Source organism: Pezoporus flaviventris, unplaced genomic scaffold (assembly GCF_033815535.1).
Source record: "Pezoporus flaviventris isolate CSIRO_AGI_PZ_B2104156 unplaced genomic scaffold, CSIRO_AGI_Pfla_v1 ptg000006l, whole genome shotgun sequence".
NCBI classification, from domain to species: domain Eukaryota; kingdom Metazoa; phylum Chordata; class Aves; order Psittaciformes; family Psittacidae; genus Pezoporus; species Pezoporus flaviventris.
Genome location: NW_026892554.1, coordinates 271853 through 287919, shown reverse-complemented (window position 1 = coordinate 287919; position 16067 = coordinate 271853). Strand labels below are relative to the sequence as shown.

General features: G+C 42.8%; 2 protein-coding genes across 6 annotated transcripts in view; one reads left to right on the top strand and one right to left on the bottom strand.

Moving 5' to 3' along the window:
- TP53BP1 (tumor protein p53 binding protein 1) overlaps positions 1-730 on the top strand; it is a 31410-nt gene extending 30680 nt beyond the window's left edge. For 3 of the 5 annotated variants that reach the window (XM_061446429.1, XM_061446430.1, XM_061446424.1), the window contains one exon: positions 390-730. In XM_061446429.1, the coding sequence (XP_061302413.1) occupies positions 390-577 (188 nt within the window). In that variant the 3' untranslated portion in view covers positions 578-730. Of the gene's footprint in view, positions 1-365 lie in introns of all 5 variants that reach the window. The other 2 variants (XM_061446427.1, XM_061446426.1) reach the window with 1 other exon arrangement.
- A 1524-nt stretch (positions 731-2254) lies between these two features.
- On the bottom strand, positions 2255-15375 carry TUBGCP4 (tubulin gamma complex component 4). Its single transcript, XM_061446431.1, has 18 exons — positions 15289-15375; positions 15094-15219; positions 14442-14564; positions 13877-13930; positions 13370-13426; positions 12726-12805; positions 11829-12030; positions 10895-11060; positions 9516-9640; positions 8800-8850; positions 8490-8595; positions 8087-8194; positions 7712-7850; positions 7066-7243; positions 5217-5351; positions 3941-4057; positions 3377-3516; positions 2255-3058 (listed from the first exon to the last, which is right to left on the bottom strand). The coding sequence occupies exons 1-18, from the start codon at positions 15364-15366 to the stop codon at positions 3046-3048; spliced, it is 1998 nt and encodes a 665-aa protein (XP_061302415.1). The 5' UTR covers positions 15367-15375; the 3' UTR covers positions 2255-3045.
- Between the last annotated feature and the right edge of the window lie 692 nt (positions 15376-16067).

Here is a 16067-nt window from a genome sequence, read left to right as displayed (position 1 = left end):
GGAAAAGAGGCAAGGGTTGCTCCTGGACCTCCTGTAGGTCACTAGAATTGTGCTTCCTCATCCTTCTGACTTCAGCTGTCTCTCCATCTCCATATGGGAGGTAGGCCCTCGTACTCACAGCCTGAGGTCAGGACTTGTGGTATCTAGTCCTGCCTGTCATGTTGGCTACTGGTTTTCTGTTAAATTTCTATCTGGACTAGAGGGAATCTTTTACTTGAAAGGTGCAGTGTAGAATGTACAAGTAGAGCATGTCTTAACTTTTACAAAAGAGAATTCCCTGGCTAGGAATGAGAGGACATGGAAGAGCTTCACAGTGGTGAAACAAACTGATCTCCTGCAGCAAAGATCCTTTTTTTCCCTCACAGATCCCTGTCTTTCTTCCTGTGCAGATATTCCTTTGGGTGTTTATGATGTGGTGGTGACTGATTTTTCCTGCCCAGCTGGTGTCTTGAAGTGTGCTGAAGCTTTACGACTGCCTGTTGTCTCCCAAGAGTGGGTGATCCAGAGCCTTATTGCTGGGGAGAGAGTAGGCTACAACAAACATCCAAAATACAAACATGACTCTGCCCCCCACTAAACAAAAGCTTTGCTTTGCTGTCCCACTGTTGTGCAGACTGTGTTTTAATCGGGTTTTAGATATTTGTGTAATTGGACAGTGTGCATGGATTACTGTATATAGTTTTATCTGCTGGACTTTTATGATTAAATAAATGTTCAATCTCTTGTGGTAGCTGCTGGGACTCCTCATTTATATAAACTTATTCCAGGACTTATTATTGGACAAGGCCTTGGGTGATATGGTTTAGTGGGAGGTGTCCCTGCCCATGGCAGGGGGATTGGAACTTGATGATCTTGCGGTCCTTTCCAACCCTAACTATTCTATGATTCTATGACTGTGCCTCTAAAGGCGGGCAAAGAAATGCTTACATTTCTCTGGGCTGAATAGCTCTAATACTCTGCTTCCAGTAAAGGCTAATACAAAATCAATTGTAAAGGAAGGGACAGGGGTGTTCTTAATTGGCAGCCTGTATTTAAGGAAGTGAATACCTTATGACCAAGCTCAGGGCAGCAGCACTTGTTTCTTGGAAGAACAGCACGATGTGTACTCCTCCACTTGGCTGCTGGTATTTTTAATTTCAGCAATATGTTGCTGAAGTTGCAACTTGCTCCATCCCTGGCACTGTCCAGTCTTGGGAGAGATGGTCTAGTGTGAGGCATCCCTGCACAGGCAGGGGGTTGGAACTAGATGATCTTAAGGTCTTTCTAACCCTAATTATTCTCCAATTGTGAGTGCCTGGTGAGAACTTGTAGGATAAAGGGGTATTTTGTTTTGGCTACCTTTCTTTTTTTTTTTTTTTCACTGTTGTGACTATATAGGTATTGACCTGCCTACTGGCACTACCTAAGAAGAGATGTAGACACAGGGACCTAGGACAACTGAACTGCTGGGAGACTTGAGGTGTAAAGAGTAAGTGCTGGGTAGCTTTGTTTATATGGTAATGGAGTAAGTCTACTTCTAAGCTGCTGCATTCACAGCCAGGCACTTATCTTGATCAACCTGCATAAAGATAAAAGCAAGAGTTCAACAGTTCTTCACTCTTTACAACCTTTTATGTTTACCCAGGCCTCCATCCAGCTTCCTTCAGAGTCTTCAGTCCCCTGCTTCAAAAATGTAAGTTTTTCTTAAGGTGTTTTTTTACTTTATCATTTCCTAGTTCAGTCACCTTCTGACTGTGTTGGTCTGTAAATCCCACATCCAAACTTAACCCTTTCTTAGTTTTCTAACTTTTTTCCCACAGTCACAGGATTTTAAACTCTGCATCAGGCACAGTCCAGCCACAGGCAGCTGTAGTGTACTGAAGATGACAGGCATTCTATTTGGCTGGCTGTTGTTACTGTATCTGAGAGTGCATAAAGCATCCTTTTTCTCCCCAGGCACACATAACTTTCTCAAGAGCTGCAGCTTTAGATATAGTGTGAAAATACCAACACCTTGAGGGCAAGGGTGGTTTCCTGATAGCCTCTGTGTTCAAACTGGGAAAGCTGCTACAACACCCCAGTGACAGACTGGAGGGCTCTCTTCTGCCATTCATCCAACTGGACTTTTACTGCAAGATAGTCTGTTTTAGCAAGACTAAGAAATCTTGGTAACATGCAAGAAGTTCCTGCCAAACGCTGCTTTTCATGGAACAGAATGCTGTGCCACTCTAAGCCCTTTGCACCTGGGTGCAGACACTGACAATATTCTTCATAATTGCATGACAAGATGGTTTTATTTTGGTTCAGTAGGACAGTCGCTAGTAGCATTTAGAGGTGGCATCCTGAGTGTTTCTCCCCAGTTTTAGTTCGAGCTCTTTTATGCCAGCAGAGGGAGGCTTGTGTTTTAAACAAGGCAAAGCTCCTACTTTGGTCTTGATGGGCATAACGTTAGCACACAAAATGTATTATGTTTTATAGAGAAAGCATGTGACACCACTAGTGGCTCCTTTACCTATAGACTAGAAAAATGCACTGTATGAGAAGAGATTCCTAAAAACCCTTCTTTCCTCCCCCTTTCGCTCAGGCTTTTAGTGCAGTTGTTTCATTTACCTGCAAGTCTGTATTTTATTAGCAAACACTGTGTACTGTAAAGCAGTGGAACTATGAATGAAGCTATGGCTCTATTCAGAAGTCAAGAACAACAGACCACTTCCTCCATACTCCAGCTTGCAAAAGATCATAGTCCAGCTGAAGAGTCAAGACACAGTAATTCTTGTTGCTTTTTTACTTTCTGAAGAGGTACAGACTGCCTCCCTAGAAACATTTATACATACATGCAGGGCTGTAAAAAGCATGTTTTTAGTAGCTTGGAAAACATAGAGTAGCTTTCTGCAGTCACAGGGCAGCCTCACAGTAAGTGGCGCTTCCTGCCAATTCCTTCTGAAACAGGGCTTCACCAGCAAGAGCCAGCCACAAATTAACACTCAGTTCAGTGCAAGCTCTCCAAGGTCAGTTTCCACTGCTTAACATGGCATTGGTCACGGCCTGAAGAAAAGGTCTTGGTGCTTAAACCCCAAAACTGCAAGAGAAGGGTAGATATTAAAAATACATTATTCAAGGCACTCTCTTTATCAACCCACATCAGCATTTTTCAACCTGTGTGAACTAGCAACTAGTTCAACTTCATGCTAAAACAAACTTGATGGGGAGAAAGCATAAAAAACCGAAAAGTTAACTCATGCTGGTTTGTTACTTTTCTGTCATAGTGTTTATCAACACTTTGCTCTTAATTATTTCAGCTTCCACAATTAATAAAAATTACTTATGATCATTTAGATCACTTTGTACTTCGAGTACCTCAGGATAATGCCACAGACAACCATGAAGATATCTGTACCTGCCCAATGTTCCTCCAGCCTGGGTGTAGTATTTGTTATAATCCAAGCGTAGCAGCAGTTGAGCTAAGTCAGAATTTATCTGATGGTTCCGAACACTAGAGAGAATCTTGAAGAGAAGTGATGACTGACGACTGAATCCCTACAAATAAGAAGAAGTCAGTTCTGGGCAGGCACTCTCAAGAAGGGAAACAAGCTTTTTCTTTCTGTTCCTGCTTAAACAACCCTTTAACATCCTGAAGAAAGGTATCACTCTAAGAGAATTGATGCCTGTGTTCCAGTATAAGGTAAGCTGTCAGCTGCCATAATTATTAGCGGATAGGTATCCAAAAGGAGGAGCAGAATCACCAACTGATAACCACCTCCTTTTCTATTCCAGTAGGTTAATTTCTGTGTATTTTTTTCTGTGTATAATTAAGCATTGATTAATTAAAATCATTGCAAGTACTCATATAAAAGGTTTCAGCTTAAACTCAGTCCTGTTCTACAGCTGTTAAAACCAATATGACTACTTAGGCAAATGTCTGCATGGCAGAAGGAACAGGTCCAGATAACCACAGATTCACCTTCACCAAAATACTGAGTTGTGCAGCTCCCCGTTCATCCAGTGGGCCCAGATTCTGACCGACCAGAGAACAAAAACTATGACAAAGATCCAGAATTTCATTTAAGCAGTGGAAAACCTGCAAGGGATAAAAGTACAACAGAAGTTGTAATGTAAGTTTAAATAGAGGTCAAACCCAGAAAAAGCTGTTCTTAGTATCTGAAAAGTCGCAGCATTCATAATTAAGTTATTGCTGATACCGTATTTTCCAATCGGTAAGGAAGACGTTTAGAGCACACCTGTAACATTTTTGGAAGGTTTTATATGGAGAAGGACTTATATATGATGCTGCATCTTCCCCTCCCACCCCAACCTTTTGCAGACATTACCAGGATAACAATGGCATAAGCACTAAGATTATAATAAGATTTATATGTCTATATAAGATATAGACACAGGAATTGAACACTGGCTTCCCTATCCAGCCCACAGGCCTTCACTGCAGCTTCAGGATTGAGAAGCAAGAACAAAGCACAGCCAGAGCTGTGGGTCAAGGCTTTGGTTTCACTTTTATCAGTTGATCAAGGTAACTTACATTCAAGAGAGTAAGAAAGCCCAAATGGCTCACAGATCTAACTACTGGAACGCTTCAAAGTTCCAGACTCATTAATGAGTATTCTGCCACCTTCATGCCACAGCCTGAGAGCAAAATGAACCACACAAGATCTCAGGTACTGTTGTGTTTCACTGATAACAACCTTATTTGGGAATGTGTTTGTGAGACTACACGTTTAATAAAAGTACTAGCACCACTGTAACATATTTTTACTAAAATAACAATTAAAAAATACCCTTAAAGTCATCTCAGGAACATCTCAACTATTTTTATTCTCTAATGTGTGAGTAAAGAGAGGGAATTTTTCCTAATCTAATGCATTTCAGAATGAGCCCCTTGGGAATGCAGTTCTCAGCTTTATGCTTGGAACTTCTTTAATAAAATTACTTGTCAGAAAAATAGAGCAACAAAAGGTCCAGTTACTAAGGTTAACTGAATAATGGGAAATCTTGATTTAAAATGCCTAGGAAGGCATCCACCTTCAGCAACTGTAAATTAAAATATTGCAATTCAATTATCTGTTCTAGTTTATACCTGCTTTATTTCTAAATGCTGTATTTTTCTGCAGGAGGCTATCAACGATCTGTTTAAAGAAAGATGGTTTGTTATTCCTGTTCAAAAGGCATGTTTCTTAGGGCAGTTGGAGAATTTGTAGAAAAAGGTGGAATCAAGACCTACTTACAGGTTTTAGGAGGATGAAAGACTGAGCCAACAGATTACTTAAGAAATGATCATGAGCCAGTCGTATACTCTCAAAATCTCGTGTGGCATTTATCTGCTGCAGCAGCTGTGAGAACTGAGATTCCAGTACATCCACCTGGTATGTAAAAAAATCTCATTAGTATCTTGAGGAATGGGAGTACTTCAGATCAGACAGTAGTTTTGTGTAAGAAACTTGGCTTTCCTTATTGGAAATTTGGTCCTGCACCTGGGTCGGAGCAATCCCAGGCACAGCTACAGGTTGGGCAGAGAAGAGATTCAGAGCAGCCCTGCAGAGAAGGACTTGGGGGTGTTGGTTGATGAGAAAATGAATATGAGCCGGCTTCAGTATGCGCTTGCAGCCCAGAAAGCAACCGTATCCTGGGCTGCATCAAAAGGAGTGTGACCAGCAGGTCGAAGGAGGTGATCGTGCCCCTCTACTCTGCTCTCCTGACACCTCACTTGCAGTATTGTGTGCAGTTCTGGTGTCCTCAACATAAAAAGGACATGGAACTGTTGGAACAAGTCCAGAGGAGGCCACGAGGATGATCAGGGACTGGAGCACCTCCCGTATGAAGACGGGCTGAGAAAGCTGGGGCTGTTCATCCTGGAGAAGAGAAGGCTGCGTGGAGACCTCAGAGCAGCCTTCCAGTGTCTGAAGGGGGCCTACAGGGATGCTGGAGAGGGACTCTTCATTAGGGACTGCAGTGATAGGACAAGGGGTAATGGGTTAAAACTTAAACAGGGGAAGTTTAGATTGGATATAAGGAAGAAGTTCTTTACTGTAAGGGTGGTGAGGCACTGGAATGGGTTGCCCAGGGAGGTTGTGAATGCTCCATCCCTGGCAGTGTTCAAGACCAGGCTGGACGAGGCCTTGGGTGATATGATTTAGTGTAAGGTGTCACTGCCCACAGCAGGGGGGGTTGGAACTGGATGATCTTAAGGTCCTTTCCAACCCTAACGATTCTATGATTCTATGAAATTTCCTTATTGCTGTTCTTATGCTAGAGGCTGAGGATCACCTCTCTGTGTCCTGAATGGGGTATTATATACAACAGTAGCACATTAAAGGGGGGGCCCAAACAATTTTGACGCCTACGTATTATCTAAATAGAAAGAGGTCACATTCTTTAAGATAAAGTATTGAAAAAATATATAGCTAGCATGTAAATAAAGGTACTTGATGGTAGTAATCTCTGAATTTTACACTGAGAGATACCATCTGGAATCTCCTGACAAAGGCTGCAGTGCAATAGCTCAGTGGGATTACTCTGAATAATATAGGAAGCTGGGCCCCTCAATTCAGCTGTTATGGCTGTTAACAAAATGATACCTAATTCTCAGAAAATCACGCTAGTATTAACAGCTGTTTACATTTGAATTTTTTTTTTTTTTTTTTAAACTTCAAATGGTCAGAATGGGGCTTTTTAATTCTTAAAACCAAACAACCAAAAAACCCACACAGAATTTGTTATTTAACTCAAACTGGAGTTCACTGAAGGGGGCAAGGAAAGAAGCCAGGATGGTATCTTAACAATGTTACTTCAGAGATGACTGTGGCTTCTCACAAATGTTTAGCAGCAGCAGCAGCAGTAGAGGGCCCAAACTCCCGCATTTCAGAAAAACTCAGTGATTCACAAATCCAAGGACTATAATTGTAGCACTAAATCTGGGAACTCAGAGAAAGTTCTAGAGTTGTTCAAAGGGAAATCCCGATTTCCTTAAGGTACAAAGAATCTGAAATTTGAAAGACAGGGCTTCCGTGCTCACTCCAGGCATTTCTGACTGTTCCTGATTAACTGATACAGGTTTCCTTTCTCTATAATCCTGACCTGCAGGTAATACTGAAGATTGTCCACAAGAAAAGCCATGTGATCCCTCAGACGCCATTTGATGGCATCAGTTCTGTTAGATTTCAGGTGTTTGCGCTGCATCTGGAGAGCCCAGCAGTGCTGTAGCTCAGCCTGGACTCGTCGCACACTCAGCAGGTATTTGAATACAACATTGTACCTACAGCCAAAAAACACAAAGTTGTTCAAGATTAAAATCTTCCTTGGGTGCAGATACTGGAGCAGGTAACAATGCAGGACTAGAAAAAGAAACAAGGTGGCTGCCAGCCAACAGACAGGACAGATCAGGTCATGGCCCATCTCAGAGTAACAGATTTCTGTTTCTGTTGATTACTGACCCCAAAACCACAAAGTTAATTTCACCATAAGGAGGGAAGAGCTGACACTGTTTTGTCAAAGTAGCACTGTTCACAAACTCTGTTAGCATCTTGGAGGTCTCACTGTCATTACAAGTACTCTCAATATGTGTAAGTAGAAAGAATCATCTTAAAGTTTCAAAGAGCAAGACAAAAGTACTGTAGCTCTACCTTTCTCTCCATAGAGAAGAAGAAGACCCACAACACATTAGTAAGTGCCTGAGATCAGGAAACCTGTAGCTGAAGATATAAAGACCATACCTAGTACTTACTTCTCCAGAACAGCAGGAGTAAAGAGAATGTGCAGTGGCCATTGAACTTTGTAAGAAAGGCCCAGAGCTGCCCATCCAGATGGAGGGGCTTCACGTGGAGATAACTCCCGGGAAGGCCCTTCACGAGTCTGAGAAGTATCTGAAAACAAATGAGGTGCTGAATTAAGTCATCTTCTTAGTCAAGACAACCATGGCAAGGAAGAAAAGGAGAAAGAACAGAATTTCTTCTTAAGAGACAAAGCAAGCTAGGCCATCACATGTAACTGCAAAAGGAACAAAACATTTCTTTAACTTCAGAGAAAGATAAGTAATAGGAGTTGAAAACAAGGTCATCATCTCCTCTCGTAACTCACTACTAAAAAAGCAAGCAGATACCTTTATGTTCCTTTCCATGATATTCAATGGTTAAGTGAAGCAGAGGAAGAAGGTTGTCATCATCTAACAGCACTTTATGAGCAGACTGCTGAAATGCAACGTTGACATCTAACAAAGAAAGAGCAGATACCACACAAGATGATGCAGCTAGTGCTAATTTTGCATTAATTATTTATGCTCAACCATAAAAGGCAACACTGACATGCTATTTTCACTAGTTTCAAATATGGAGAGAAACCTGCCATCTGAAAGTCAGATGTTTACAAGTGCTCTCTTCTTTCAAAACTAATGACAACATCTAGAGGATAAGATAGAGCTTTAGAGCTTTTCTGTACTAATGACTAACCATTTTCCTGCTATACCACAGCAAAGACAGCTCAGTAAACAAGTAAGTAACACTCACCATGTTCAGTTACAGCTGTAGGTGGTGTTTTTAACATGTGCTGTGCAGTGTCAATGAAGGCCTGAAATAGTTCGCCTCTTCCCAAAAGGTAAAAATCTTTTATAATCTGTGGAGGTAATTTTTTTTTTTATATAAGCATATGAAAACCTGAACGGAAATATTAAGCACCCTAGCTGATAGCATCTGTTTCACTATTGCTTGGACTTCTGCCATTTCAAAACATAGCTGGAGAGCTCTGAATTTCATCCAGTACCCAAAAAGAAAGAAAGGATAAGCTGCTTTAGCAAAAACAAGCTAGCAGTTACATTACCTTTAGTTGTCCTAGTAAATCTGATTCTTCCACCATCAGTTTCCAAAGATGCTAGTGAAGAAACAAAAAAAAAAAACCAGAAGAAACCTCACCTCAGATTTATCTAAACCCATTCAGTGAGAGCAGTAGCTGTCTTAAAATACTTGAGATGCATACAAAACAGCACCTATGTAATGCACAAGAGAACACACTAAGAATCCTGTGCACGAGCAGTCCATGCTAGCAGTTAGAATACTCTTGATGTATTCCAGCAAGAAGCCCTGCCTAAGAAATATGAAGGCCCGTGACAAAAAAAAATAACCAAATTCTGATGAAATCAGTTTCACCCCAGCTTTGTTCCCCACTTCTCTTGCCTCCCCACCTTCTCAGGTTCCTATCCCAAATGAAAGAAACGCTAAAAATTGCCAAAGCAAAGAATTTGACCAGTGAGATAGCATCTATCATGCTGAAAGCATGATGAAAAGTTCTGAAGTCATTTGACTTCTTTCCCCCATGAAAGTACACAGTGTTTGTTAATGTCCTTTAGTCGTTAGGATTTGGGGAAACACGAAGCTCTAAGCCCAGTAAGAACATGAAATCTACCTGCAGCTTTCCACAGTTGCTCAGTCACTCTTTCTAAAGAGCCCCCCCCCCCATCCCAGCCATTCACAAATCTGAACTGCTTCTCAGCTTGTGTAGTAGTTATCTTCCTACTGCTGTAGTAGCGGGAACCTCACCTCAGCAACAGTGCTCCGTATCCAGTCAACCACCGATTCAAAGTCCACCAAACTAAAGAGCGGTTGCTGCTTGAGTCGATGTAGCTCTGCTGCAAAAGTGTCCTCCTGGTTTTTTAGGATGGAGCCTGGGCAGCAATGAGAAAAGTGTTTTGGACAATGAAAAGGAATACCATTTGGAGAAGTGCAGACCACTTCCAGCACCGTGGGCAGAAAGACTTCAGGCAGCATCATCTCAGGTCTGGTGGGAAATGTGAAGTTGAGGAGGCCTCAAAGTACAAGTATCAAGCTACAAGATTGCTACTGCAAGTACAGTTACAGTATAGACATTTGCCATGGCAGTGCTGTGGTATCAGTAAAAAACCCAAGTATTTTCTATGTAATGATTTCCACTTGCAGCCCTTTTTTTCTAGAACTGATCTAGTTCTTTGAACCACAACTTTTTTGCCATATTAAGCAGTTAGTTTGGTTCTGCACCTACCCCCACCCCTTTCAAATCTATCTACTGCTTGAACTTGGGGATTTATTAACTTTTTTTAAACCAGCTAATCTAGAAGATTCTTTTCAACTCACTTCTTTGCAAGAAAACCTTTTGTAGGGTTTTCTATGGAGGACTTACACGTGATGCTGCATCTTTCCCTCCCACCCCCAACCTTTTGCAGACATTACCAGGAAAACAGTGATTGGCATAAGCACTAAGGTTATAATAAGACTTATATGACCATATAAGATATAGATACAGGCAAAGAAAGGCCTTTTCTTGCCTTACAAAAGGCAAGAAAATAGTCCAATTTAATTGGTCCATTGTTCTCTGCAATGTCACTCAACTCGCCACAGTAGTACTCCCCAAATGGTATAGGAATATATTTGAAGACCATCTCCAGTGTAAACTTCTCAGGCATCAGCTGGAACTGCCTCTCTCTTTCTGTCTTAAAGAAGAATCTTACTCATTTGTTTTCCACAGCAACCTTTGGAACCACCTTGCAATGAATCTCATATTTGTGGATGCATTTTAATCCTGTGACACCATTTTGCAACTTACACACTCAGAGCAAGATGTGCCCTTGTGTCTGTCTGCATCTGTCAGGGATGAGGATTGCAAGCTGAAAAGAAAACGTGACTTTATTCATCCAAAGCAAATCACATGGTGACTCGCTGCTGTGAACTTTGCGACTGTGTTTGGAAAGTATTATTAGTTACTGCTCCCCTGGAATCAGTCAGAACACTGGGACCACTGTCTGTCCAGGCACAACCATCTGTACGTTCTGAAGAGTATCAGCCAATAGTCAGTGACTGTTGAGGAATTTGCTAATATAGCATTGTGGAATGTACTTGTCAGTCACTCATAACTGAGCAAAGGACACAAAAAAGATGTTCCTTACCTTTTCTGGTCAGGTTAACATTTTGATTCTCAAACATCTGCACAGATTCTCCCACAAAAAGGATTTTCTCAGCAACCCGCACAGGAATGTATGAGGGCAGCATTTCTACTCGCAGAGAAAACTGTTTTAGAGATGGAGCTAACATGTTCTCCTCCTCAATCAAGCGCTGTCAGAGACCCCACGGAAAAAAAAAAAAACAACAAACAAAAACAAATGAAAAAACCAACCAAACAAAACCCAACCAAAGCAACAAAAAAACCACCACAAAACAAAAACCAAAAATGTGTAAGAGTACTCAATTAAGCTGCTTTGCACAAGGACATTTTAATGATATGCCATTTATGTGAGGATCTACTGCATTTCCCCGCTACAGTGGCAGGTCGCTCCCTAAATTCACACTCTGGACATATTCTTAGCAGCCTGTTGACTCTCACAAAGCACATTTTTCTCCAGTAATGTCATGACCATGTTAGGTGACATATGCACAACAAACACTTGTGCAAGAAAGGTATCTGACCCAGCTGCCAGTAGGGTGCAAAACAAGTCAACACCCAAGCTCTCCACAACCTTCCCCTTGCAATTGCTCACACTACCACCTGTGCCTGTTCTGAGCAGATCAGAGTGTTTGCTCTAAGGAATCAGAAAAGAGCCAGTCAAGAGCAGGGTGAATACAGCAGTTCCAATTAACAGATAACAGTATCACAGATTCCACCCATAGGGCTTCCTTTCTAAGATTATGCAATGGTGCCAAATGGTATGTCTCTGTCCTTTATGCCTAAATGTGACCTGTTACAATATTCTTTTGATTTCCCATCCTACCAGCTCTCAATATATGTCCAGTCCAGCATAGCTCACAATGAAGCAAAAGACAATGTAGTTTTCTTCTTTTGTGCCTAGGAACCAAAGGATGCCAAGCTATGACTTGCAGTCTTACCAAGTCCTGCAGTTCTCGTAGCTGTTTTCCTGTAAGGCCCCCAATTCCTAGGTCATCATCATCTTCTTCAGGTTGGCTAGGGACATTCCCAGAAGAGGGGCCCTGTTTGATAAAAAACTCTTCATGTTGATCTAGTAGCAATCCATGCAGCATCCAGGCAGAGAGCTGCTTATACATGACTCCATGACACACAGCCAGGATCCTGAAGTCAAAAGCAGCACAGTGAGGCTTTTCCACACAGAAATCAAGAAACCATTATACATCATTCTGGAAGGTCCAGTCAGGCATTATGGCAATGCTAAGTGGCTAATGTGGAATTTTTTTTTCTTTTCTTGGAGGAAGGTGGACCAACCACTTGCAAAACTAAACTAACATATGCTCTGAATATGCGGCTTTTCCACAGAGGTCTGCTAGCACAACAGATGTCTAAGTAAGCTTGCAGTGGCTTTCCAGTTCTGCAGTTTCTACTCAATTACCATTTCAGCATGAACACAAATTACCTTTTAAGTAGCCCAGCTTTCTCCCCAAGGACATACAAACCTAGCAAAACTCACTGTTTTTTTAAGCATCAAAACACAGTAATAAGTCTACCATATGCAAACCAGTTCATGTAGACCTCCAAAGAAGAAAAAAACCATAGGATCCTAACCTTCCTCAGCCTTAAGTCCAAAGTACGGAGAAAGCCTTAATTCCTGTCAGAAGTCTGCTTTAGATATAAAATAGGGACTATGACAGTTTTCACTGCATGCTACTCCTACTTTTATATCATGCAAGCCTGTTCTGCATGTATCTTACTGTATCTTAAATTATTTTACTGTTTTTACAAGATAAAACACTTTTACACTAACTCCAGTTACTACAGAAGAATGAAGTAACAACTTTATTGTATCTACATACTTTTCAAGAGCACTGCGAACAGGAGGCAGCCCCCCACAGCTATGTTTGTGGACTGTCTCCAATATCTGACATCCATGAATCTGCGGAAAGAAAACATGGTTAGACTAGGTCTGTTATTTCAATTTGTACTGACCTTTTCAGACATTTAAACACTGTGCTTTCTGCTAACAGGAAAATGCCATAACAAGCTGCACAAGTCTTACAGAAAGAAAGATGTAACACACTCCATGTAGTGAAGAATGAGGCCTACTATGTGTGGTTCTACATCCAAGCTTCTCTGAAGAATTTCCTTTAACAAAAAACTGATTATCTGTGGATTGGAAACATCAGCTCTGCTTCCCCCCTCCCCCCCAATGACAGTGGGAGAAAACACTCAGAGAATAAGTTGCATCCAGCAGCATCTCGTGCTGTGAAGTGTACTGTGATTCAAGTCATCAAAGACCACACTGATAATAAAGTCAGATCCAGGGCAAATGGATTTGCAAAATAGTTATTCAGTACTTATACAACAGTACTGGGAATACAGCATCCATTACTGAAACCACATTCTTTCCTAGCATTAAAGGTCTGTAGTGGGGGCAGAAAGAACTTTATCAGCTAAAGAGGAAACTTGTCAAGAGAAACTAGCTACAGTTTCACTGTACCTTCTGAGTCTTGATCTGTTCCACCATGACCATCACGGAGGGGAAGAGTAACTGAAACTGCAGAACAAGGAACAAAATATTGAATTAGGTTGCTATGCAAGAGAGAGAGAAAAACTACACTTGAGTAAGTGTGGACAGCAGCTAATTACAATAATTTAATGAAACTATTATCTGTCTTTCTCCACAAATTAGAAACATGACATGAGAATCTTTAGGAAGTATGTTCTCCCTCCACTGGACTGAGATTCATGAAGTTACCACATTTCAGCTGAGGTTCAGGCTAAACACAAGCGGTGAGAAATATGTGAGGGACAAGGTGCAAGACCTAAGCTTTGTATCAAAGTGCAGGTGATCCTCTGAGCACGATTAAGGGACTACAAATGTAGAGGTGTTAAAAATAAATAGCACAACATGACAGACTAACCTTTATTTATTCTACCCACTTGTTAGACTCCAGGAGTGATAAGAGTAACCGGAGAGCACTACCTGTTTATTAATATGACATACCTGGTCCAAGGAGTAATTAACATGTGAGACGGAAAGATGAGGGTCAGCCAGAAACTGCAAGAACAACAACGCAATTAATGAAAATCAAAATCAGGTATGGATAAGTAAAAAAAGCACGTTTGCCTCTATTCCAAATCTTCCATTCCCACAGCTTCCCCCTCTTCCTTCCCTGCCCCCCCCCCCAATTTTGGGCTATGTCCTATTTTAGGGTATAACAACCACTGCATGGTAACAGTACCCAAGATACTACAGCTACTAATCTAGTGAAAATTAATCTAAACCTTTACAACAGACAACAGAAGTCACAGTAGTCTGAGGCAGCAGTGGGCTCTGAGGCAGATGGGGCACTTACTGAATTGAAGCTAGAGGGAGCTTAACATTTATTAGAATGAAGAGTCATTTATAATAGCATCTCACAGGAATAATTTGCAAGACATTCCTGATTAGGAAAGGAAAATACTGTCTCTTTAGCTGCTACTAGTTGGCATATTAATTGCAGATATGACAACTTCCCACAACCTGTCAGCAGCAGGGCAGCATCTTTTTCCCAGTCTCTCTCCTTTACCTCTTGTTCTAGGTCAAGTAGTGCCTGTCGATAAGGCTGCAGCACTGAATCAAGACCTGTGCAGAAGGCTCGCAAATAAATGCCATGTAACCCACTCTGGTTTTGCTGAGATGGATGATGGTCCTGAAACCAAACAATAACATCTACATCAGCTCCCCAGTGCAGGTTTAAAGAATAATGGCGTTGCTGTGCAATGTTTCAGCAGCAGCCAGAACGAGCCCAGAAAAACAAAACAGAAGTTTGCCACAAAGACAGCTTAAGCAGAATTATTTTGGGTTCTTCTATGGGCAGATGCAAGTGCTGGGATCCACTGGTAACTTCTTTGTACCCAAGCATGATTCTTGGATCTCAAACCTCCGCACAAACCATGAGGAAGACTCACTACAACACAGGGGTGAGCATTCTGTACAGTTCACAAACGCCTGTGACTAGAATTTAGGCACTGGTCACTGCAGATTCCTGCACTGACCAGAAACCGTTACGTTTTGCCTCCCCAGGGAGGAGAGCTTGCATCTGGGCCGCCCTCCGCCGCTCTGCGGCCCCCCTTAGTCACACCGCACGGAGCTCGCTGCGGGACACTCGAGTGCCGGGGGCAGCCCGGCCGGACCGGCGGCTGCCCGGGAAACACAGCGGAGCGCTGCGGCGGTCCCACCTGCTGTACGTGCCCCGTGTACTGCTCCACGAACTCGGCGAAGCGGATGTAGTCGGTGCCGAGACGGCAGAGCCGGTTCAGGACGCTGGTCTCGCTGGGGTGCAGGAACGGCAGCTCCTGGGACACCTGCGCAGGGAAACATCGATGAGGGCAGCGGAATGGAGCGGCGGGTTCCGGGTCCGCCTCTGCCCGTACCTGCAGGCCACCGCGCTTGCTCCACGTGAAGGCCGCCCCCGGGTACCCGCTCAGCGCCAGCAGCAGCTCGTGGATCATCCTGCAGCGCAGCGCCGCGCGGGCTACTGGGAGATGCGCAAGGGCCGTCGGGAAAGGCAAAGGCGGAGCCTGACCCTCCGCGGGGCGGCCGGGCTGCGCGGGGCCGCTCCGCTCCGCCCCGCCCCGCCCCGCCCCGCCCCGCCCCGCCCCGCCCCGCCCCGCCCCGCCCCGCCCCGCCCCGGGTACTGGAGCCGTCACCTTCGTCGCTCTTGGGGTGTGTTGGTGTTTGCTTGCTGTGGGGCGACGGTTGGTAACGTGTGTGGTCGTGATGGTAAGTGCCGGACTGGAAGGGCTCTTCCCAAAGCAGCAAATCCGTAACTTGCTCGGGGGCGTTTTTAGCTTGGTATTCCTGAGAGGGTTTCTTTAGCAGTTTCTCATATTATTTGTCAGTGCTGTAGGGGGAAAGTCCCTTCCGACAAAAACTATTCTGTGATTTATCAGTGCCAGTCTTGCCTTTTGCCATTTATTATATGTTGCTTTCCTTCACTTTGTTTCTCGGTATTCTCTTAGTCAAAGCTGTCTGCTTTCAAAGTTGTTATCTAATAAACCAGCTTAAGAAAAAAAAATGTTATCTAATAAACCAGCTTTTAGCAATCTCATGTTAATTTTCCTAATTTTGGCAGTGTTTTTCTTCATGTGCATATTTACTCTTCTTCATTTAGAAGAAATTAGTGTTAAGTGTTGTAATGTGTCAACTCTCC